Raw genomic sequence first — 26,223 nt, 5'->3', positions numbered from 1 at the left:
TCTGGGTTGGGAATCCGGCGTGTGGCGAGTGTTGTGTGCTTGTGAAGGGGGGCCGGCAGCCGGCACTAACCCGAGCGAGTGTGGACCCCACAGTAGTGCGGTTCCCATTGCCCGCGAGGGCGTGGGCCACGACCTGGGGGAAGCGAGTGAATGCAACACTGAGTGAGGGCACGCCGAAGGGTGGGTACAGGGTATAAGCGGGACCCTTTCACCACCACAACCCCTAGGGCTACGGGCTCTATGGAGGGTTATTCTTTGGTATTCCCCTAGAGCTACGGGCTCTAGGGAGGGTTATTCTTAGGTATTCCCCTAGAGCTACGGGCTCTAGGGAAGGATATTATAAGATCGTACCCCTAGAGCTACGGGCACTAGGGAGGATTACTATTAGGTGTTCCCCTAGAGCTACGGGCACTAGGGAGGATTATTATTTAGGTGTTCCCCTAGAGCTACGAGCACTAGGGATGATTATTATTCAGGTGTTCCCCTAGAGCTACGAGCACTAGGGATGATTATTATTCAGGTGTTCCCCTAGAGCTACGGGCACTAGGGATGATTATTATTATTTAGGTGTTCCCCTAGAGCTACGAGCACTAGGGATGATTATTATTTAGGTGTTCCCCTAGAGCTACGAGCACTAGAGAGAATGTATTATTCAGGTGTTCCCCTAGAGCTACGGACACTAGGGATGATTATTATTTAGGTGTTCCCCTAGAGCTACGGGCACTAGGGGGAGCTACAGACGTTGAATAAAACAAGAGAGCAAGAAGTAAAGAACGAGATGGGGCAGTGTAAAACTAAACCACCCACCCCTTCTAAACGACCATCCATTCCTAAGGACTCACCTCTAGGGTTCATGCTAATTGCCTGGACGCACTATCCAGGAACAAGAAATAAAGATAAAGCAAAGATGATTTATTATTGTATAGAAATTTGGAGCGGACAACAAATTGGCCCGGCAGTATGGTGGCCTAAGTATGGTTCTAATGAAGATTGGGTACAACAGCAATTAAATTTTTGGGTAAACTCCAAAACCCCTTTCAATCAAGAAGAAAGTGACTATGCAGCAGTATGGGTCACTCGCCCAGAGGGTTTAGGAGTCCCCATTTTTAATTTGACACGAAAAGAAAAAGATGTCGAAAAACGTAAACCTCGAAGGGAAGAGGAGGCCTTAGTGGGACCCCCACCATATGCTTACCACCAGCAATTCCCCTACCTTCTCCTCCTCAGTTGGATCATGGGCAGATGGATTCGAGAGAGGGAGAAGTACAAAAGATAGAAGGGGGAGGGCCTGTGACACGGGCAAAGGCACGACAAAATAACCTCTACCCTTTAAGAGAAATGCCCATGGGAGGTCCACAACCTCAGATGGGGTTTATATCAGTGCCCTTAAATTCAGGGGATGTTAGAGATTTTAAGAAGGAAATGGGTAATATACTAGAAGATCCCCTGGGGGTGGCAGACAGAGTAGATCAGTTCTTAGGGCCAAATGTTTATACCTGGGAGGAACTACAATCTATTCTAAGTATACTGTTCACAGCAGAAGAGAGAGGTATGATTAGGCGTGCAGGGATGCGCATTTGGGATGCTCAACATGCCCACGGGCCCGCTGCGGATATTAAATGGCCCTTACAGAATCCGCAATGGGACCATCAAAATCAACATCATAGGACTCACATGCAGGACCTGCGAACTATCATTATCCAGGGCATTAGGGAGGCAGTCCCAAGAGGTCAGAATATAAATAAAGCTTTTAATGAAAGACAAAAGAAGGAGGAAACACCCACTGAATGGCTAGAAAGGTTACGCAAGAATTTACAACTATATTCAGGATTGGATCCCGATACACCGATAGGCCAGGCTCTGCTCAAAACACAGTTCGTAGCTAAGGCTTGGGAAGATATCCGCAAGAAACTAGAAAAGATAGAAAATTGGCAGGATCGGGGGCTTGATGAACTTTTGAGGGAAGCTCAGAAGGTATATGTAAGAAGGGAGGAAGAAAGACATAATAGGCAGGTTAGGATGATGGTAGCAGCGGTCAGAGAAAGTAGGGAATTGGAAAGGAAAATGGGGGGATGGACGCAAAATCGAATTCCAGGACAGCAAAAATTTAGGAAGCCTGAAAACAGGGAGGAGGAGAGAATATAAGGTGGACTGTACTCCCCCCAAGGCTTCACAGAATCCCCTAATTTGTTTGGGGCAAGCCCTAGAACAGATCCTGCAAGAGTATCAGCTAGATCCTGATACCAAATTAATACAGTATGTAGATGATCTATTAATTGCTGGAGAGGATGAGGGAAAGGTTCGGAAAGAAAGTATAAATTGCTGAACTTTTTGGGACTGAAAAGGACTTAAAGTATCAAAAAGAAATTGCAATTTGTGGAAGAGGAGGGTTAGATATCTAGGGCATTACCTGAGTAAAGGAGAAAAGAAGATAGATCCTGAAAGGATACAAGGAATATTGTCCCCTGACGTCGCCAAGCAATAAGAGACAAATAAGACAATTGCTGGGATTAGTGGGATATTGTAGACAATGGATTGAAAATTATAGCAGTAAAGTAAAGTTCCTATATCAAAAGCTCAGTACCGATGGATTAATAAAGTGGGATAGACAAGATGAAGAGAATCTACAAAAGCTGAAGGAGGATCTCATCAATGCCCCTGTCTTGAGCCTGCCTGACTTAAAAAGACCCTTTTATTTATTCGTTAACATAGACAGTGGTACAGCGTATGGGGTTTTAACACAGGATTGGGCAGGGAAGAAGAATTAAGAGAAGGGGAAAAATTATTTGTGGATGGATCCTCTAGAGTAGTGGAGGGAAAGAGAAGATCAGGTTATGCAATAGTAGATGGAAAGACCCTCCGGGTATTGGAATCAGGACCCTTGAGTAACACTTGGTCAGCTCAAGCTTGCGAGCTGTATGCTGTTTTACAGGCACTAAAAAGATTACAGGGAAAAGAGGGCACTATCTATACCGAATTTCCTAAAGTAGGAAGATATAAATATGTATTAGTCATAATAGACCACCTCACACATTATGTAGAGGCATTCCCCACAACTAAAGCAACAGCTCAGGTAGTAACAAAAATATTACTCGAACAAATCATCCCTAGGTATGGGGTAACAGAAGTAATAGATTCAGATCAAGGACCACACTTTACATCAAGAATCACTAGAAATATAGCTGAAGCCTTGGGAATAAAATGGGAAGAACATACTCCCTGGCACCCACAGAGTTCAGGGCGAGTAGAGAGAATGAATGGGGAACTAAAAAAGCAATTGGCCAAATTAACACTAGAAACTAAGCTCTCATGGATAAAATGCATTCCCCTTGCCCTCTTAAACCTTAGGGCCCAGCCCCGGGCTGACATAGGAATATGCCATATGATGCGGGAACCCCTAAAGATCACCCGGGGGTGTTAGATAAGAACATTCAAGCTTATATCACGGAATTAATGAAGTATAAACAGGAATTGTGGAAAAAGGGACAATTGACTCAAAGACCCCCTCTTGACATTACCCTCCATCGAGATAAAGCCTGGAGATTGGGTTCTGATAAAGACCTGGAGAGAAACCACACTGCAGCCTCGCTGGGAAGGTCCCTATCTGGTATTATTGACTACCAATACTGCCATCAGAACTGCTGAAAAAGGATGGACACATGCTAGTCGTGTTAAGGGTCCAGTACAAAATCACGAATGGAGAGTCACTAGTCCAGCGGGTGATTTGAAAGTAAAACTGTCACGAAACCCTCCGTCAAGGAAAATGAGAACATGAATTAACAATGATTGTATAAACGTATCAGTATAGAATTTAATGTAGAAGGGAATATTTTGACTATTGTGAATGCAACTGTTGGGATATGTTTTAGAAAGGTAGTGGACCCACTGCGAAAACAGGGATACACAAATTGGTTATTAGCCTTCAGAGTGGCCGTGGAAATTTTAATAGAAGGGGGTAAACCTGGGGGTGAATTTGGATCCTTACCAGCATCACTTAAGTGTATAACCAGTGGGAAAAAGAATAGGGTGCAGTACCCCAAAGACCCACTTAAAAGGGAAGCAAAACCAGCCCCTCCTGAAGAATACTCTTGCTGCCGAGAAGATTATACACCCCATGGCTCGAGGCAACCGAGTCGATGGGCGAGGCAGAGGAGATAAAACATGTGGAGGGGTCTGCTCCATTATGAATGAATCCAAAGATTTAGGATCCAGAAGATACCCCAAGACTGGAAATAACTCCCCCGAACAATTAAAGACTCACTACTGCAGTGGGAAAACTGCCTATCTAAAACTAGCTCAATTGATAATAATATTAAGTCTCATTAATGAGGGTTGGGGTACAGAGGTACAGACACATGAGCCATTTAAGTGGTCCCTAATCAGATGGGAAGATCAGAAGGTGATAAGCACAGACGTGACCCCAGGCGCTCCCATCCTTAAAAGTCAAGTATGTGACTTAGTACCAACACAACCATGCCTGAATCGCAAGGCAATCTATGCTTGCCCAGCATCAAATCCAGGGAAAAGTTATTGTAATTACCCAGGGGAATATTATTGTGCATACTGGGGTTGTGAAACGGTTTCACTGGGATTTCTGCCAGGGGGGGGACAAGATGAATATATAACAATTAGTTGGGGTCCCTCAGGTTGTACACCTCCGACTTATGGGACTCACTCTGGTGAAGGAACATGCCAACATTTAGAGATAAAAATCCTTAAAACAGAAAACACAGTGTGGTGGATAGGAAAGACTTGGGGGGTACGAATGTGGGAGCCTGGAAGAGACCGAGGGGGCCATTTCCTTATTAAAAAAGAAAGAGTTCCGCCAGACCCCCCAATAGGTATAGGACCTAACGTAGTAATAAATAACAATCAGAATAAGACAGAAGCTGTTACTGTAGGCCCGACCGAAGCAAGCCCTTATATTACCGAATATGGCACCCTTTGGAAAATAATTCAGTCTAGTTTCAAGGTGTTAAACAACACCTACCCAGAATTAACTAAGGAGTGTTGGCTATGCTATGATATAAGACCCCCTTTTTATGAAGCAATAGGGTCCGTAGCGAAGATTAGGAGAAGAAATGGGACTAACCCAGCAGAGTGCCTATGGAAAAAGGGAAGGCCTAATGTTCCAGGGATAACTCTAGCACATGTTACTGGAAATGGTGTGTGTGTGGGAACTGTACCTCTAGAAAAACGACATCTATGTAATAAAACTATAGAAGTACAAAGTCAGGAGAAACCCTCAGACTGGCTCCTACCCGCAGACAATGCTAAATGGATATGTGCCAAATTAGGGGTCACTACATGCTTATCGACTAAGATATTTAATCAAACCACCAATTACTGTGTACAAGTAATTATAGTTCCACGAATCATATATCACCCTAAAGATTATGTGATCAGTCAACAAGAAACCTCTGAACATCACCTGATTAAAAGGGAGCCATTCACAGCCCTAACCGTTGCAATGCTATTAACTATAGGAGGGGCCGGGCTGGGGACTGGAGTAGCATCTTTAATAAACCAGCCACAGGGACTGAAAACCCTTAGACAATCTGTGGATGAAGATCTACAGAAAATAGATGAAGCCATCAATGCGCTTACAAAATCGGTACGGTCTTTATCAGAAGTAGTGTTACAAAATAGAAGGGGGTTGGATCTTCTCCTATTGCAGCAAGGGGGACTATGTGTGGCTCTTAAAGAACAATGTTGCACCTACGTTGATCAAACGGGGGTAGCAATAGATACAATGGCTGAACTAAGAAAACAGTTAGAACAAAGAAAAAGAGCCCAGGAGTCTCAAAGAAGTTGGTATGAGAGTTGGTTTAATGGTTCCTCCTGGTTCACTACATTATTATCCACAATAATGGGACCAGTTATTATGATAATATTAGGTTTGACCTTTGGACCCTGTATTTTAAATAGACTAATCGTTATCGTTAAGAACAGGCTAGAGGCAGCCCACCTAATGGTAATTAGAGAAAGATATGAACCCCTTGATGGGGAACCAGAAGAGGATGCTCTAGAATGGAGTCGACAAGAACTAAAACGGTTTAATGAGCAAAACAAAATAGTACAATAAAAGAAAAGGGGGGACTGTGATAAAATGTTTGCTCATTACGAGGACCGGCGTGTAGCATTGTGGTTTGGAGTGCGTGTTCTTAGACGCGGATGTGCTGGTGGAATATGGAGGCCACAAGCGGTGCAGAACACTCTATTTATGGGTAGTTGTGTACTCTGTAGTTACAAGGCAAGCTGCGCCCCGATGGATTACAAGTTTCACGAAGACACCAAGGGGACGAGCAGCACCAAGTGGAACGGAATTCACAACCGACCAATTAAAGGACAATACGCTCGGGATGGACAATACAAAAGAAGTTGCAAGGGACGGGACGGCGCGGCAGTTGGAGGAACGATAATCCCCCTGTCGCCCAGCGCTGAATTGCCTTTTAGTTTTACCCGCTACAATTAATAAAAGTTTATAATTGGAACATTATCGGCTCATTGCTTGTAAATTGATGACATGATGAAACTAAAATATTCCACCAATTCAGGCTAACACCTCCCAGAACACTAAATGGCATTCAAACAAACTGTTTAACCCATTACCAGAGCCATGGGCCCTGAATTCATTATAAATAAAATCCCAGTAATTGCATTCCCCTTTATAAGGCACTCAATCATTTCCATTTCCAGTCATCATGCCTGGAGTCGTATATAAACACTCTTTGGCTCAAGTCAGTGCAAGACAATGTATGGTTACAGATCCAACTTATATTCTGCACTCCTACAGTATGTAGCACATGAAAGATTACCTGTTGGACTATCATTTATATGTAAGACTGCCCAAATTGAAGGTAGCATAAAATATTTAGCACTTAAGTGAGGCAAAACATTGTATGTGTCTCTTAAAATATTCAGTGAACGATTGCTTTCTATTAGTTAGTCACCTCCCTTTACCCTACCTAATGTAAAAAGCAATTGTATCAGTATAAGTAGTTTAGAAATACCTTGTCATGAACATTAGTATTCATTACTGATATTCCTGGAGGCGGCAGTGAGGATCAGCATCCATTTACAGTGAGTAAGCTCCTCATCTTCAGGATCCTGAAATGTGATATCAAGAAACACAAGGTCTCCTACTCCTCTACAGTTGTGCTTCAGTTCCTGTTATCTGCTCAGTGTTCTCTGCTCCTAGCAGAAATTATCACTTCTGACTTCAGGAAAATGCGTTTTTTACAGTGGTTTTGTAGTAGGATGAGTATAGGTGCTTTTGACTCTGCCTTGCTAGCCTGCAACTCTTTTCATAAACTAACAGAAGTGAGGCAGAAGCAGAGCGAAGCAAAGCAGAGTAATTATTTATCTTATCTTGCTTGATAGTAAGAAAAATGTCAGCCACAAAAGCTTCCTGGGGCAAAATGGATAACCTTAGAGAGAGATTTGCAACAGATGATAGCAGCATTTAGCAATGTCTGCCATGTTTCCAGCGACTGAAGGAAGGCAAAACTAATTCAAGCTTAGAAGTTTCTGTAGGCAATATTTACAGTGGTTTGCCAAAAGATTATGGGCTATTGACCCACCATCTCTTTGCATTTGCAGAAACACAAGTCCTGCAGGCATGCTGAAAGAATTAAACTCATACAATTTTCCACTTCGCTTCTATGTTTGTGTGCAGTTTAAGTCTTCCACTGCACAATAGGCAGTATAAATGAAAATTGAGAAAGCAAAATGTATGAAATATGTTGCTAGACCTGAGAATATGTTATGTACATAGTACTATGATACTATGAATATGTTATGTTCCTGGACTAGATGTGTAACTCAGTCATAGCCTATGTCCAGAAGGCATCAAGATGACATGGGAAACCAAACCTGAAAGTATAACCTGTGAACTAATTACCACATTTTTTAACAAGGTCACAAACATGAAATGTTTAAAAGTTACTCATAAACTTAGAGCAGATATTCTTCACAAATAAACAGTTTAACATCTACTTAATATTTGTGAGTAAAGGCTCTGAACTCTAGAAAACTGCCTTCCAAATATGACCGGTGTAATAGTGATAAAAACCTTGATTCTATTCCAGCTAAAGTCAATAGAAAAATTCCCATTTCTTCAGTAAAATAGGATCAAAATTAGAATGTCATCAAAAGATACTATGCAGGTTTCTTCAAGGATAGGGATGTTATTGAATGAACAGCTGATAAACCTTTACAATGCTATCTTGAAGACTTCACCTCTTTCAATATCTCACACAGTGCTTGTTTCAATATCAGCCTATATCAGAGGAATGCTTTAATTTGTGCCACTGTGAAGTCCGCTATTCAGAGTTTTCGTTTTTATCTTTTGCTTGCCTCATATTTAATATCCCAGATCTTTTTATTAAAATCCATATTAAAGGTATTGTGATATCTTTATGGCACTCTCATTTCAAACAAAATAATATCCTTCAGGAAGGAACGCTCTTCCTCCTGCATTTCTTACACCTTTACACCTCCAACTGGTGGCTATGGAGGGGATCACAATGGTGAGATGCAGTCATATCACCTCATTTGGTTCCCATTTCTCCAGCTATGGTCAAACTGCTGCTAGACAAATACAGCAATAAGCCTCCATCATCCTCAATGATAGAAACCCTTCTGATGCCTTTAACTGGAGCCTGGGACACAGCTAATGGGTGAGAGGACTTCCACACAATGGCTCACAAACCTTTGATCAGCAGGTAGCAAGAATTTACTGTTCACTGGGGGAGTCCCCTTTTTTTTTCTTTTTTTTTTTAAACTATTCTTGGCTTCTTGATCTATCATATATTTACAGGCACGGAATCTCATTTGCAATTTATTGCTCTAACATCTGAAATGATCTCTCTTTCTCATTTCATTGTTGCTCACTGTTTGTTATTCCCTACAATTACAGTCAGCCAGCACCAAATGCCAGGCTCCCAAGCCCAACACAGGGGCCAGTTTCTCATCATTGCAGCAGCACCTGGTTAGCAGCTTCTCTTACTTAAATAAAAAGTACTGTTGTGGACAGTTTATTAAGAAAATATTCATTTTCATATTCTCTGCTCTGGAGAAGGGATGAATTATGTGCTTTGCATGCAAAACATGCCAGGCACAAGGTATGAAAGAATGCAAAACATGACATGCTGTGAGTGATAATGAATAAGCATTAAATGCTACACTTGAAATGATAAGTTTGCTTTGTGTGTTCACTGGGGCTTCCCATGACCACAGCAGTGTGGTTGCACACCATTTCGAGTCTCCCATAAGCCCACTAAAACATATTTGCAAAGCAAGTGTGTAGTCAGGTAAATACCAGTGGCACTCAGTCCCTTTGGAAGAGATGGAGAAATGCCCTTTTAAAGCAGGAGTTCGGACACAGTCCTTCAGAAGAAGAACAAGAAGGCTAGAAGGGGAACAGGGGATCCACCCATCTCTTCTGCCTTGAGCATTCATGGATCAGAATTATTTGTAAACAAAGCAAAAAGTGAAACCAAAGCTAATTTTAGACAGGAATATGGAAATCGGCCAACTTATTAACAACTGGTCATCAGCCTGGCAGAAAGTATTAATGGCACTATGAATGTAAATTATTAACCTTAGATTTCCCCAGAGAGCTGTCAGGAAATACTTTAGATTTTGTAATAGCTGTGTGTTGCTGTGCAGCTGTTAGTAAGGAGACTAGGACTATTTCTTTGCTGACCTAGGATGACACAAATACCCATAGGTTAGATAGATTTAGACCAGCTGGCAACGAGACTATGTTGAATACTAAATAATATAAATAGGAACCAGGCAGGACTGTAATGCCAGGGTGACTTTAAGATTAGCTGAACCATATGTGGCCATTATTTTTGCCTAAGATGAAGTCTCTAATCATTTTATTTGCATGCATATGTGCACATGTGTGTCAGAAGGGAAAGTTAATTTCAGGGCTTAGCGTTTAACAAGTAAATGATTCAGCATGAAATGATGATCCCCACCATTCCCTTCCTCCCTGATGATGTTATTTCTGTTTATCACTATAATTTAGAATCGCTTTGATAAAGAGGAAAAGAAGAAAATAATCAAGTGGCTTTCTATGTGAAATTGGACTTAATTCACCATAACCTATGTATTTTGAGATAGGGAATACATCCAAGTAGAATTAGTAGTGTTATTGTATTAGTGTCTAGACAAGGCCTGAAGACAGGAACAAACATCCAAATTATTCACCTATCCTGTTTGAATAACAGATCTGGACGCTAGTAGAATACAAAGAAGGGAAAGAGAGAGAAGTCAGATAACACATCAAGGGAGAAAAGTACTGGACTTTCTAACAGCATCACCATGTCAAGTGCCTTTTCTATGAGGTTTTTGGGCGCTACAATGGAAGAGGGGAACTCTCAGGCTGGCTTAACAATAATTAAATCAATGAGCAAGGCACAGCCAACTCGTATGAGGGTCTGGCATTCAAACACCAGTTTGTCCCTTACTGCTCACAATGGCCATGCTGGGGCCAGGGCAAACTGTGCCCAGTTCCCCTTTAGCTGCTGTATATAGTAGAGTGCATTATTCTGGATTTTAACATTTAATATTGCAGGAACAGGGATACTGGTAATAGTCCTAGTTATTCCTACAGCCTTAAGAGTTGTGACTTTTGGCCTTTTATTAGTAGTCTGAATTTTAGAGGGAGCAAAGAGCTCTGCAGCAAGAAGCAAAGTCCTGAACCTTATCCCAGTGAAAATAGTGGCAGAGATCTTGGATTTCAGCTATAAGAGCAAGATGCTTCACACTGTATTGTCTGGTGAGACAATGACCAGTGCACAAGGAGCAATGCCTGTGTGAGGGCTGGAGCCCATGATCCAGCAAGGATGCAAAGCAGAAAGCCAAGGGACTGGGAGCTGAGTGATGCTTCCCTGCCCAAATGAGACTAAACTGTGAATAGAAGGCCTAGTATTCTCAGTTAAGGTTCTACTGATAAAGATATTATTAGGGTCTAATAAAATATTACCAGCAATGTCTTTCTTGAACAACTTGCCACACATCAGACATTAAGCACCATTTTGACTTCTAGAAGATGCTGATCATCCTTAAAGCACAACACAACTTACTAAAGGCCAAAGGCTCTTTTTATTTAAGAGAACCTCTTGGCACATTCAAAATAAGTCTAATCTCCTTTTTCTACAATTGAATATAAATTTCTTTTCCCTAGGAATTATGTAGGCACATCTAAGTTCCTTCAAAGATACTTCAAAGTCAGTTCCCACTTCATATACCAATTTCATCACATCGTTTAAAAATTATGTTATTCTGTGCCTTGGATTAATTGATCTGTATTTGTTCATTAATGAATTTCTACTGTTTGTGAGGCCTTTTCTGAGCAGACCCTCTCAAGAGTCACCAAGCACAGAAGGGAAAAAGAGAGAAATATTAACGTATTTTATTATGTTAATTACTACTGGACTCCTATTTTGCACATTGCAGATGATTTGTTAGAAATGGACTGTTTCTTGATAATTATGCTGCACTCCAAACAAGTCATGCATGCAAGTATCAATACATTTGCATCTGTTGGATATGCAGCAGGACATTTATATAGATCCAGAATATGTTAGAAAAGCAAAATGTTAGCTTGAATAGTAATCAGTATTTATGCATGTTTTCTCTCCCTGGACACACTAAGGAGATTTGAGCTTGAGCTTACTATTCTGCAGGTGTTCTCATTTTTTGACAGGTAAACAAGGTTGGATATTCCAGCAGTGTAAGTAGGAATAGCTTTGAGCTTCGTGGGGAAATGCTAATTTACAGACAGGAGCCAGAACCAAAGAGATTTGGAAGAAAAAGCCTTTTACATTTATCTGTTGTAAGATAAGAGTGATGATTTTACTTAGGATTTCCTAATACGGGGGGAGATAATATTTAGGATATCTTTAGCCTCAATGTATGCACTCATTTAAAATGTATCAGTGTAGAATTCTAAACTGTGAAGTCCCATGAAAACTATAGGCATCAAACCTGGCCAGGACTGGATATAAATATTTAGCAAGAGAGTCTGAGTGGCATGGAAAGCTGTTTCTTTTTTTTTCTAGAACCTCCTTTCCACTTCTTTGTTTCCTCCTCTATTAGACCGTACATTGAGAGCTGATAGGACTTTAACCTGTTTTCTTGTAACATCAAAGCTCCGAGAAGCCTCTTTTATACTCTTCTATTCATCACTTTATGCACCAAAATATGTTGTTAGAATCACTGACAGTAAGCAAGAGAAAATTGCACAATGCCGAATGATCTGTTATAATACAAAAAAAGAAATAGCAGTGAATTAAACATACAGCTATTTTACCCCAGGCCGTTTTGAGGAGCACTTGTTTTGCAGTGTGCTTATGCAAATGATTCTTATGATTAAGTTCCCCAAAATATAACCGAGTGCTGGGGAACGATACACATCCCTCAACAAAACACTGTCCTGAGAATCCCAGGAAGCTGCACCACATTCACAAATTGACAGGCAAGAATTATTGCAAGGAAGAAATCCTGAAGCTTAGAACATTACTGTTGTGCCACGTAAAGCATGATGATGAAAATTGAGCTGTAATTAGCTCCTATCCATTCCTTTTTCATTCTTCTGTTGTCTCCTTTCTATCCTTAGTGTTTCTGTGTACTTCTTAATCAGGTGCTGCATTCTTAATCTGGACACGGCTGTATTTTTGTTCTGGTCAAATACGTGAAATGTTCAAGGACAAATTTCCTTCCATGATTTATGTGGTTGAACTCAGCATCATAGCCTTGTTTTCAGAAAGAAACGGGCATCGCTGCTGGTATGAGTGGTGATGTTCTGTTGGTAGCACTGGGATTGTGTATGTTTGCTTCTCAGAAGGATTATGCTCATGCAAGGAGAAAGGAGTACTGCAGGCAAAATCCTCCACGTGGATCTAAGACCAGACTTACACTGCCTTTTCTTTTTATGTGCGGAAGAACAGACTACAAATGTAGTCTACTTTGAATTAATTCACAAGGATCTAAGGAAACGTACTTTCCCACTCTTATCTTGTTCTCTGTACTGTTCTTAGGTGACTGCTCAGTCCTTCTCCCTTCGTGTTGGCCCAACTGCATGGTTGCAGAGTATGAGGCTTCGCTCTGCTCCCAGCCCTCATGGCAGCCACCCTCACCTACATCCAGAAGTAGTGGAGTGTTCCCTTATCCATACAACAGAGATATCCCATCTCTGAATAAGCCCATGACCTGAACAAGAACACATTGCTTGCCAAGTGAAAAACTAAGTACTGATATCTGTGCATACTTGTTAATCGTATTTCAACACCTGAAAACATGAATTGTCATTCCCTGCAGTATAAACTAAGCTACAGGGGCAGAGTAGCAGAAATAACTGAAGATGCTCCAAAATCCTCTCCTGCATATCAGGATGATCCAGCCTGCATATAATAACCCTCATGCAGCACTTGAAGCTCTCACAGCTGTATACAGTTCTAAAGATCCTAAATCAAGAAGCAATCTTTGCCTTTTGACAACGATATAAAAAAGCACCAAACTCCTCTGGTTTCATACCTGTGTAAAACAGTGTAAACTGTCCCTCTTGTTGTTTTAACAGACTTTAAGAACATCAAAATACAATAAAGAGGATATCACCTTATGCCCTCATCATTTCCTTAGTCCTTATCAAAAGCAAGTCTTGCTTTCTGGAGTTATTATTAAAGTGTGTTATTTCCCCAGATCTCTTAGATACGTTGTCCTATGTTTTAAGTCACAGCTGAAAATACACTTAGAATACAAGAATACGTTCTGTCACAATAAATTCTTAAGAGCATTTCTTCATAATTGCATTTACATCTTCTACTTCAACAAAAATGTCAACAGTCAACATTTCCCTGATGCTTTGTAAAGGCACTTGAAGGGAAATTTTCTGTAAAAGTAGAGGTCTGATTATTTAACATTTCTGCTAATATGTGTACTGCTGAGTATGTAGAAAAGTTGCATTTGAACAGCAGATGTTACTAGTTAACATACTTCCAGATCTGTACATTTCTTGTTGTACTTGAAGGACCATGCCAAGCTGTGACAATGTATGAGACTCTCCTTTGTAAGAGCAGTATGAATGGTAAATCTGAGACAAAATTCCACGGTCATATTTCTTTTCCCATCTCCACTTTCATTAGGTGTTTCCATGCAACAGGGATCCAAAACCTAAAACAAATGTAGTCTACACCTGAATTCTCCTAAGGTCCAAGGAAGTTCACCGACTATGCAACTCTTAAGAAAGCTTCTGACAAATGTGGCTTGTATACTAACAGTAGCAACAGACTAGCTTTGGAGATACTTGTTTCTAGGCCATTTTAAACTATGGATGAACATACAGAACTAGTGTGTAATAAATGAGCCAGAAGAGCCCCAGCCTGATGCTATCCCAAGTCCATCAAACTCACTGCAATGACTGTAGAAAAATTATTGCACGAGTATCACTTTCAGCTTTGCATGCTCCTCTATCAATATGTTTCTGCACATTTCCTTGGAAGCATATTTGTGAAGCCTCAAAGTAGAGTTCAGTCTCTAATGGGCTTAAATATGCTTCCTGATCTGAAGAAGAGACATTGAGGAGGATCTCAAAGTGAAGTGTCTGCAGTTTTGTATGCTAATCATACTTTTACCAGAGTTATGTTCTTAATAATGCAAATTGTTTCCTGGGATATTGCGGCTTTTCCCCAACTTCTTGTAATTCACATATTTGATTGCACTCATAAATTGCATGTGGGCACTGATATGTTCTGCTGATGTTACACTGCACATCACTCTGATCGTTGACTCTGCCTCTCTCATAGTCCAGGATTTCCTCTAGGAGCAGATGTTAAAGGCTCAGCAAGAGTTTAGGAGATTGAACACATACAATAAGAAGATGATGGATTTGCATTTTGTTCTTGAAAAATCCATTTACTGGTAATGATCTAAACAGTGTGCTTTTTTTTTTTTTTTTTTTCCTTGACACATAAAACAATATCAAGTTTTTACCATTTCTAGGCTAAAAGCAACGAAGGGATGGATTGTATTCCTCTATTGGCCTATTCCTCTTTGAAAAATTTATCGTCTATTAGAGGAAAGAGCAACTATGAGGTCTGAAGGGATCCACAGCTTTAGCTTTTATCTCCTTAATAAGCAAATCAGTCCTCATTGGTGTTCTATCATCAACACGTATTTCAATTTCTGTATGCATTAGAATATATCAACCACAATTACATTATGTAGAGGGTAAATCGCATAGTAATTAATGTAGCTAATAAGAGGTAAACAAGCTTTGATTCAGCCTTATGAAAGTCAGGGAAACATATCCCACTGACTTCAGGAAGAACTGGATCAGCTTTCTAAAGATTAGGATCTTCACTTACCCTGTGATATAATCATACAGTGCAGTAAATAAGCTTATGCTCTCTGTGCCTGTACCTGTAGGTCAGCACCCTCATACTTCAAGCAGGACCTACTGAGCAAAAGCTCCTTTTATACTTTATGTGTCTGGCTCCAAAAGAAGAAAAAAAGTGCTCCAAGGAAGTGAGTACCACCTTCCCTTCCAGGAATTAGCCACATCCAGCAGAAAGCTGCTGCCAGAAAAATATGTATGTAACCATGCTATAATAGCTCTTCTATACTCACACCCTGTGATATGCGATGCAAGGGTGAAAAAATCCCTTTCACAAGGTTTACAGCCTCATAAGTTTTCTTCGGTTATTGCTCAGAGCATCTCCAGCTACCCACCGTAAAATCCACACGGCCAACCTGTGAAGCGACAAGCAAACAACTGTGCTGATATAAATAAAAGTTGTCCCTTGCAGAAAACTTCAGGCAGTTTGTGTCTGTTTATTTTGGTCTCATTAGGCTGCCACAACATGATAAATGGTTTAGGTTAAGGGTAATTTAGTTTATGGCACAACAGGCAGGAAAGGTTATTCCTTCTTATGCACTTCTCACATAAAATCTACCTTAAAAAAGTAAAGTCTTTATGTCTCAATAAACAGAAGCCACATAGATATTGTGTAACAAATTACATATTGGATAACAATCTATAAAATTTTATTGGCTTATGAGGTTTGCATCGATTTGAATTTTACCCAAAAGCAAAACATTACTGTTTCTCCAACACACTAAAATAAAAGGAAAACAGAAATCTCCATTACAGTCACCAGAAATGGCTCAGAGCAATGCAATACAACTCCTGGAAACAGCTGAGTTCACTGTGTGCACGATCCAGAAAGCCTTGCAAATCTGCTCCAGCAAAGCATTTAGCACTGAGGTTCACCACAAAGCCCAGAAACAGCACCTGACACTGGGTGGTAATTGTGAGACAATTCTGTAAAGCTCTGCTGCCACATTTCCACTCTGAGATGTTGGTGGTTTACTGTGTACATGAGTGATACTGCTGCATGGAATTGCGGATGAGATACAAGAGTTCAGGCAGATCACTTTGCATGAGGATCTGTTCTATGAAATGCAGAGTTTTGGGGGAAAAGATGTGAATCATGGTGAAGGTGAATCTTCCCTTGACCTTTTGCCACTAATGCCCACAGTGCATACAGACAAAGATGGAACAGAAATGTGCATCCTTTACATAAGCATGCAGTAAAAACTACTGATTATTAACAAAAAGAAGTGAAGTACAAGTAAGTCTGTTATTACAGGTATTAATTGCTACTATTCTATCCAAAGGAGGGCTGTGCATTTTCCTCAGTATTACTTTACATGCTTTTTGGCACACGAGACTAAGACATGGATGTTTTTCACGCTGTTTTTCAGTGTTTCCTATTACGTTACCTATCGCCTGTAAACATGACTTGCCCATACACCTCACTGCACTGAGCAGCGGGCTCTGATTATTCAGGGCATGGGGCTGATTTTTAGGTATTGCTGCTGGCTGCTCAGCATTGTCAAACAAAGCATTTTTTCTGCTAATTCCTTTCAGGGCTTAGGTGGATTTTCAATCAATCTTGCTGAGAAAGTCAGCCAGACAAAAGGTAAATTCGTGACATGGTGAGTCATTTATATTTTACCTGAATCAGTCAGTAGGGAACTTTCTGCCCGTTCGTATGCTTCGAACAGAACTTTTATCCTACCATTTTTCTGATAGGAGTTTGACTTTGGCAATCTCTTGGCTACGTCTCCCAAATCAATCTCCTGAATCCCTAACCCAAAGTTTAAAATCATCCATTATTCAACACCTCAGCTAACAATAAGGCTAACTTTAAAACTAGTAATCTCTCAGTAAAGCTGAGCAATTAATGCTGAAATACCTCAAGTACAGAATAACAGCAGCTAGCGCTCCCCATAGCCCTCCTAAGAGCATCCCAAATTACCAATAGTCTTCTCAACATCTCTAGTTATCAAACATTCTTTAAGACTTAGTGGTAGACTGGGGCTCACCTAAGTAGACCTGTTTAAAATTCAGAACATTTTCCCCTGCAAAATGAACCACGGACTCTCTACCTGACCACAGTGAGCCTGTTTTACGCTAGGTTGGAGTGATCAAAATGACCCCCAGTGTTGCTCAGCCCACTCTAGCTCATCCTATCTCTTTCCTCACTCTGGACTGCCATACCAAACCACGCTCTCTGTGTGCTATAGCTCCCCGCAGCCCTAGAGCCCCTGCCGGCTCCCCCTGCTTTGGGATCAGGGGACTGCTTTAACAGGCAGCAGTTTCACTTCTCCCTGTGGTATCATGCTACGGCCTGCACCTGGACAAAGCTCTTGCTTTACAGTCTTCATAGCTGCAGCAGTGTATGTTTTATATGAAAACATTACTTTTACTGCAATATAAAGAGGCCATTATTGCTTAGCTGTGTTCACCGCTGTTCTTCCTTCCCTCCCCTCCTTCCCACCTCTTTTCCTGATGTCTTCCCAGAGTTATACAGTATATACTACACTTACTTATCCCTGCTTGCACTAGATTCAACACAGTTATGTTTCTTCCCCCAAGCTCAGTGTCCTCAGAGGAGTATTTAGGTTAAGAACAGTTTATTCCTGGCTGGAACTGCAGCAATTGTGAGTGGGTTCATAAAGCAGGATTCTCCTTTGCTGCAGGCAGCTGCTAAAAGCCCAGGTGATGTCTCAGATGGAAGCAGAAGCAGGGAGGTGTGTGGCTGTGGGGAACCAAGCATCCATGATGCTGCATGGGTGCTGCTGGGGGCACAGTTGCAGCCCTCTGTTCCCCAGAAAACATGCAAGAAAAGGAACTCAAGGTCTCAAAGCAGAGGGAAATGAGGGCAGGCTGAGGGTGCTCCTCATGCTCTGCAGGGTCTGAACACCTGCCCATGACACCTGGGTGAGGTGTGAGTCTCAGCACCCTGCCATCTCAGTCTGAGGGTGACCTTACTCTGCTCACTGCATTCCTTTAAATGCAAGGACAAGTAAAACTTGCAATACAGTACTTCTATAAGAACTCTATCACTGAAGAATGATTTTTTTTTCCCTTTGGCTTTATTTTTATGCACAGAAAATAAAATGTGCAACTTCCTATTTGAACTGTATGGGAAGTGAAGACTTCCCTTTTCAGCAGAAGACATCCCCCTCATGGGTCTTTTTCACTCTGGTTGTGCCCTCAACAAACCCAGGCATCACACAGATATACAGTTAGTAAATACTGCTATTTAATATGGAACTCTGGGTGAGGAAAGCATACAAGGACTGGAAACTCTCATCTAGCTATGGTGCCACAGAAGGCCCAGAAAGGAGTTAGGGGATTAGATGCGCATCCCTACAGCTTCAAGGTGAGCAATACTGGGGGGGAAAAAAAAAGTTTTATATAGATATACATAGCTTTTAGCTTTATCTGATATCTTCAGCAAGGACTGGGTCACCTCTGTGGAGAAGCTTCAGCAACATGTCAAAGCTAATGATGTCAGAGCTGAGAAAAAGGTGGCAGTTTAAGTGAGTATAACAGGGGTAAAACCTCTAACCCGCTGTGCAGCCAGAGTGCTCCCGTTCAGCCAGCAGACAAAACAATTTTTAGGAGAGAGGTGATTTTGTAGCATTTCCTCAGCCCATAGCTCTGCTGGCGGTTGCAGAGCTTCCCTGCTATTATCATCCAAAGGAAAGTGAAACCATTGGGGGATAAGTGCCTGAATTAAGGAAATCAACAAGAACACGGCCAGTCTGAGGAGAGCTTAAATGCAGCAGTAACACTACAGAAAGCCACACAGCGTGCATCAGTTACCATCCAGGGTTTAGCTGACTATAAAGGATAGGAAGACTCTAACATATTAGTTGTTGTGCTAGTGGCTGCTGACAGACAGGCCACAGGAGTGCAACAATGCACCAAGGACGAGCAGCAGCAGTGCTGGAGATCAGCCCAGACGCTCAGCGTGGCTCTCCAAAGCCTGTGTGTCTCCTCTGCAGAGAACAGCCCCACAGAGCAAATAACAAGCTTGGGTTTATTTATCCCATTCAAGGACAGGCTTCTTGGGATCTATGAGATGCTGGGGGAGGCAGGGATGCAGCACAGATCACTGTAGATGCACCTGAATTCTGACCACTGAGACAACAGAGAGGTGCAATGGGACACCAAGTCCATGTGCGATGCTGGGGAGCGTGCAAGGCACAACAGTCACATTTAGGTGATATAAATCTACACTTTATCTGGATTTCTTTACAAATAGAGGAAGCACAATTTATAGCAAGGTTCACTCTGATCCTGATTGTTATTTTTTTTTTTTTTTTAATTTCATGGTAGAATTATCAGAAAGTGCTTGAAAAGATGAAGCTGCAGAAACTTCAGTGCTTTTAATCCACATTTCTCTCCCCAAAGGCACTTTGTATATGCTGTACACATTGCCTGGGAGAAATGGATTTGGGTTGGTGAGGTGTATGGTGCACCAGAGTTTCAGAAACACAAATACCCCAAGGTCTAACCATCCCTATACTTGGCAGACTGACCTAGCAACAGACAAGGCAGCAGGTTGGGATGAAGCCCAAAACGCACAAAAGATGTGTTTGAAGGGGAAATAAACATTAAGCATCTGAAAACTCACAGACTTTAACTCTGATGCAACACTTTTGCCCAGTAAGGCTCTCCAATTGTATGCTGTGTTAATCACAGGAATGAGAGAAGAAAAAGGCACTGGTAAGCAGTGGTTATCTTCTTGTGCTTACTGACAGATCAGCCTAGCGTGTCCTTTGTCCACAGCAGAGTGCTTTCCTCATTAGCTGGGCACTGGTTTCTCTAAAATCTACTCCTCTCCAGTCAGTTAGAAATGGAGTGAGATGTTCAGTAGCTCAGTATGATAGCAGCAACCCTCATGCACGGAACCAGCTCTGATTTTAATTTTACATGGGAAGATTTTTTTTTTAATACATAAGAAAACTGCTGAAATAAGGCTCTAGAATAGCTAAGAGTTTAGGTCATGAGCAGCAATGAAATTTCTGCTCTGCCTAAATAGTGTTCTCACATTCCCTGGAGAGGGTCCTAATCCCAGACTGTGGGCTGCTGTCAGCTCATTTCCCCCAGGGTTTGATCATCTTGACCCTAGGAAAACCTTCTGAGAAAGGCTCAGCAAGAACAGCAGAGAGTAATCCACCCGATCCAGGGTAGCAAATTAACCACTGATCTTTTTTTTTGCACATCAAAAGGTTGCAGTTATGAGATCATTGCCCTAAATCCCATTTGAGCAGCTGCTCTGAAATACACTGCTCAGACACTTCTGCTCTGGAATGGAAATGAATAAAATTACACCATTTTCAACAGTAGAAGATTCTTGTTTTCCAGTTAGCCCCTTCCCATGGTAGCTTCCTTGCAGGCACTGCCACCGGTGGGACATAGGATCTTTTTGCCTTTGTTAGCTATGAGAGAGCATAGCTCATGAAAAAAAAAAAACAGACAAACAGGAAACAGTCCTCAGATTTAACCTGAGGAAAATTATACATTACATGGATCCTACTGGCAATCACATCAAGCTGTCCTAAAGCAAGATGAGTACTTAATTTAGGAACAGTTAGGTAACACCTTTATTTCTTGGAAAGGCCTCTGGGAGCTGTGATGGAAGCCCAAGAGGGCTATAGTGTCCCTGGGTCACACTTTTGTTTATAGCTTATAAAAACAGTTATCTGGAATCCAACCCTATCAGTTCCTATATTATTATGTTGTGTAAACAGCAAGGACATAACACTGCTTCTCTCATCTTTCCACTGTTCTCTCTCTTTTAACAAGAGCATTATAGCAGGTGCTGTCAACAATTTTAATAAAACAAACCGTATTTCTGACTGTCTTTATCTTTCTTTGGGGGGGAGGGGGCCTTTATAGGCTATAAACATATTAGAGGGACTAAGAGAGTAATATCACTCTTCTCTCCTTCCACCTCCCCCCTGTTCCTGTCTCTCTCTTGCTATTCTGTATGCTACACATTTTTCTCTTGCAGGAAAGCCAAAATACAAACAATCCCACATAAAAGCCCCCCAAAAAACAGGCATGGCAGACTGGATACTTAAACCGACTGTCAGCAAGCCTCTTTACTGAGCCCAGAAGAGCATATAGCATGATGTTAGTACTGTCCTCAGCCCAGCCTGCTCCGGGTGCTGGCAGGAGGACAAGGAGGAGCAGCAGCAGCCTGGAGACACTGACATGGGGAGTTTAAAGCACTAAGTTATCGAGGACAAAACAAAGTAAGCCGACCAGGAAATATGCCAATAACACGCAACCTGATTAAATGTTGCACAGCTGCTGCCAGCAGTGCAGGAGGGATCATCTGTCTCCTGTCCTCCAGCAGAGCACGGAGACTGCTGCACTTGTGAAAATGCAATCGTGTACCTACCAGCGGAGGAGCTGCTTTTCTCTGCTCGTGTCAGCAGCTCACAGCTCTGTCCTTCTGGTGATTCGAGGCTGGTCCTTCTCAGCTCTGTTCTATATCTTGCAGACATACAAATCCTGTCTTTGAGATGGCACCAGGGGACGACTGTGCATCTTAATGAGGAAGAAGTAAAGCACAGGGCAAGGCAGGTCCAAAGCCACTTGCAAATCCAGGAGAGCTCAGGAAAGACCATTTTAAGACAGGTGTTTCTCCCGCTGTGCCCTTCCCATGTTTTCTAAAGTTAAGCAAATATTCTGGGAAAGAATCCTAGAAGATTTCAGCATACCGCAATGCAACAGAAACGTCCACGCAGAGAGGAGAAAAAGCCCTCACTGCAGGCCTAGGTTATCCACCCCCACATGCTTCCTACAGCAACAGCAAATCAACAGTTGTGTAAGATGAATTACTGCCCATTAATGGGTTGTTAAGAGCTGTTAATTATCTGCTGGGGGGCAGAACAGCTGGGCCTGACCTGCTCAGCCGAGGAGCTGCAGGTGTGAGCTGGCAGAGCCCAGCTCCTCAGCCTGGAAATCTCCAAGTGTTTCAATCCGGTAGATCCAGATCCTCATATTTAGCTGTTGTTACATTTTGTGTAGCAATATCCTGCTGTCACCTCTCTCAGAGCTGAGCTGGTCTGCTCAGCAGCAGCCTTGGTGTTCTGCCTTGGGCCGCATCTGGTTGTTCCCCTGACAAGGCACAGAACTGTAAGTGCCACGTTCTGATTTACCGTGATGTGGGTTGGTTTTCTTTCTGATGCTTCAGCTTTTCAAAGTTACTTTTCCAGCGGCGCAGACTACTTTTTTTCCCTGAGTATTCTGCATTTATAGAAAGTTTGTGTGTTCATAAGAAGGCCTTACAGAAGTGTGCTAGGTTTGGAGCGGAAATAAGGGTGTTACAGAGTGCTGTTTTCCCACAATGCTGGGTTTTTGGTATCCCAGAGATAAATTACCAGTGCAGGTATCTGTGTGGTTGGAAAACTGTCTGAAGTTACTTGAGCCTTTGTTTTGTAAAGAGATTGCTTCGCGCCTAGCAGACCAAGCTGCAAACGTGCCCTCATACCTAGCTCTAATCCACGCTGAGTGCAGCCTTTGATAAGAAGGATAAAAGGGGTTTTGGCATTTTTTTTCCCTCCTCTGGAGTTCACGTGGGTAGAGGTGGGTTTGGGGCATGGTTGCCGTGAGTGGGGCCTGAAGGCAGCTGGCTGGGTTGAGGAGGGACTGTGAGCAGGCAAGCAGCAGCAACCCTTTGCAATGAAGTCAGTCCTAATCTTAAACAAAAGGAATATTGTCTTTTGGTAACGTGGAGTTAATTCAGCTTCTGGGCTGAGGGGGAAAAGATCACTGAATGTCATTTTGAAGAGTTGATGTAGTCCTATATACTTCCAATACAGAGATAAACCTAATGGAAATTTCCTGCCCAGTTACAAATAGTGTTTTATGGGCATGTAATGCAAATGCACAACTTTGTATTTCAGGTCCTTTTGGGGATGCTGGCACCTTGTTTTGTGATTGCAATATTTGCTTCAGCAGCAAGAAATTAGTTTTAGGGGAGCCTACTATGCACCACAAACCTTTCTAATACTGACTGAAGAGCTGGAAGAAACACGTCTCTTCTTTGATTTAAAGCACTTACATTGTTATATATTATTATAATTTCATCCTCAGCATGGAAGGTAACACACCTAATACATAGCAATCAGTACCTCACCACCATTTGAAAACTATAGCTGGATACGTTGGAGTGTTTTATTTTTCTTTTTTAAACAATAAAATTTGATATACAATAGTTGCTAACTTCCTCCAGGTACTGAGTTGGGACTTTTTAATGTCATAAAACCTCTCAAGCAGGGACTCATGGAACGTGAAACACTGATATAGTGCCTCAGGAGCACCAAAACAAAAGCTGGCTGATGGGGATGGGTTCTTTGTGGTGGTGTGGTGCCTGGAATTACAAATGCTGCAGAGTTTACATACATACACACAACTCAGTGAACTTGTAAAACTTGAAGAATTGCTGGTGTGGCACTTCGACCCTCTTGGGAGGAAGAGAATAAAAAGGGTGGAGGAAATGCTATTTCATAAATAGTCTGATTCTTTTAACTCGTTATATTTACCTGAAATTGGCTGCAGCCTTGTCAAAAGGACAAGCAACTTATTTAAATAGGGTGCAGAGTGTTTGCCTCTTGTTTAATCATTCAGGTGCTTAAGTGCTGCAGGAAATTGTTAGCATTCAGCCTGATGGTTTAGAGGCTGCTGGAGGAGACCCTTCAGACATGCAACAACTGTCTGAGTCGAGGTGTTTGCCTAAAGAGCACCATGGGAGTACATGGTTTAACAGAAGGCGCTAGTCAAGCAGTTGCTTCTGCAAATGTGGACTTCCAAAACTTTTTATAAAGCGTCACATTTCTTTATGGCTGTGTCATACTCTGTAAGTAAATGACAGGGTCAAAAATAAACCTTTGCACATCTTGCAAAAACAGAATGCTGTTACCTTGACTTTTTTAATTGTTAAAACAAGCAAGAGGAAAGGCTTCCTTTAAAGGCTTGCTTAAATTTTCTTAGGATTTATGTTGATTGCTTTTACACCTTCAGCTGGTAGAAATTCGATTGGTCTCTCATTACCCACCTCGTTATTTATATGCTGCACAAAGTCTTATGAAAGTGGCAAAATTAGCACTGTCATCCTCTGTGTTATCCGTGTTACTGCAGCAGTGAGCTGTGATACTCTCAAAAAATATACCTGTAGTGTCTGTTACCAGCACAGTCTCCTACTCTGTTTGACTCAGACCTCGCATGCATACAAATTCATTATGTATATATTTGTCTCTTCCAAAAATGTATACATTTGGACCATCAGCCATTTAGAGATAGAAAAACATAAATAAAGCAGTGAATTTTCTTCATTCTCTACCCCTTATGCTAATGAAAAAATACTGATTTTAAACCAAAACAACAACAAAAAAAAGACAGTTCCCCCAGCATTATTCACATTGCAGTAGACAGCACAATTCTGTACTTACAGATCTTAACAGTGAAATGTCTCAGGATCTTTACAATTTTCTGCAGAACTGTTTCAAGCTCTCAGCAAGGCACAGTGTTCATCGAGGCAGAACGGAGCCGTATGGAAGGTCTATGCAGCTGGGAGATAATGGAACTATTTTCCCAGCTGGGACTAGAAGCCTTTTATCCACTGAGCATTGCGTGTCTCTTCACTGGTATTAACCATGAAATACACTGCTTTCCTGCTGCACTCGTGCTAGAACCCACACAATTAATGCTTGAAGCAGATAAACAGGTACTACAGTGTATGCATATTCCTATCTGCAAATCTTGAACGTAGGAAAATTAGCTCTTCACTGATCATCCTTCAAGCAAGCTGAGAGTGAAAACACAGCTGTCAGACTCGTAGCATGAAAGATTAAATGTGCTCTTGCTATTCTTTTCCTACAAATAGGAGCTCCTGTCAGGTAATCAGAAAACCTCCCTACCTGGAAATTGGGTCACACTCAGTATTGGGTTTAGAACAGGAGTAGAAATATTTTGTTTAGTCCCGGGTTACACAGTCACTTCCTGAACTCCATAATACGAAGCCCATCACATGGGAGCTGAGTCGCTGTATCCCAGCGCTGACTGTCGTCCTGAAGCATTTAAATGCCCCTCATATTTTGCATATTGAAAAGCAAAACAACAACAAAAAAGGCTTGTTTGTTTGAAGAAGCAGAGACATAAATCCTTATTACACACAAACTTCTTAGATTTCCGTTTTTCCTCTTGAGACTGCTTCAGCAGAGATCAAATGCAAAGCTCAGACAGGGAAATGACTTTCCGTTAGTAAGCAAAAGTTATTTGTATTCACGAGGGATGGAAGTGGAAAGAGCAGTTTTCAGAATGTTCCTGCCAAGAAAAGTACAGTTGTGTCACAGGCACTGCTTCACCACGTTTTAATGTAATCGTGGTGTAAATCCATTAGTTTGTAATGGGATTAATTGCATGCCTGTCTGAGCATTGGCAAAGTGGAGAGGAAGTGGAAGTCAGGTGGCAAAAACACACAGCAGTACACAGGTGCCTGGAGCAGACAAAACATCTCAGTCTGCAGAAGAGGAGGTGCACACCTCTACATGACTTGGTTGGCATTCACCCCAGCTGTAAGCTGAGTGATGTCCCTTCTGCCACCATACCTATCCTTTCAGGCTGCTGCTTCCCTCCATCCATGTGTTCTGGTCATGGAGGGGTGCAGTGGGTTTCTCTTTGGACTTGTGACCAGCCCATTCAAAGGCACTGCTGAGATGCACTGAGTTTGCTCTAACTGGACGTGGCTATTGAGACAGCTTTGAAGACAAATGAAGTAATGCTCGGAGAGAAGTTAAAGATGTGCCGCCTAAAAGTAGAGGGCTGGAGGAGGTTTC

General features: G+C 41.8%; 2 protein-coding genes across 4 annotated transcripts in view; one reads left to right on the top strand and one right to left on the bottom strand.

Annotated features, from left to right (window-relative positions):
* Nucleotides 1–25,605, bottom strand: part of LOC107319952 (contactin-6) — a 137,971-nt gene extending 112,366 nt beyond the window's left edge. For 2 of the 3 annotated variants that reach the window (XM_015875352.2, XM_015875353.2), the window contains exon 1: nucleotides 24,838–25,600. The gene's annotated coding sequence lies outside the window, so the exon portion shown is untranslated. Of the gene's footprint in view, nucleotides 1–24,837 lie in introns of all 3 variants that reach the window. The other variant, XM_015875354.2, reaches the window with a different exon arrangement.
* Nucleotides 437–2,146, top strand: LOC107319954. Its single transcript, XM_015875358.2, has 2 exons — nucleotides 437–476; nucleotides 657–2,146. The coding sequence occupies exon 2, from the start codon at nucleotides 1,243–1,245 to the stop codon at nucleotides 2,143–2,145; it is 903 nt and encodes a 300-aa protein (XP_015730844.1). The 5' UTR covers nucleotides 437–476; nucleotides 657–1,242; the 3' UTR covers nucleotide 2,146.
* Nucleotides 25,606–26,223: the final 618 nt, after the last annotated feature.

This window comes from Coturnix japonica, chromosome 12 (genome assembly GCF_001577835.2).
Source record: "Coturnix japonica isolate 7356 chromosome 12, Coturnix japonica 2.1, whole genome shotgun sequence".
Lineage (NCBI taxonomy): Eukaryota > Metazoa > Chordata > Aves > Galliformes > Phasianidae > Coturnix > Coturnix japonica.
The sequence above is the reverse complement of the archived record's forward strand: the minus strand, read 5'-3'. Positions and strand labels throughout refer to the sequence as shown.

Bases quoted from the DNA above. Each gene is read 5' to 3' on its own strand.
- LOC107319954 (XM_015875358.2), top strand. From the start codon at position 1,243: ATGGATTCGAGAGAGGGAGAAGTACAAAAGATAGAAGGGGGAGGGCCT.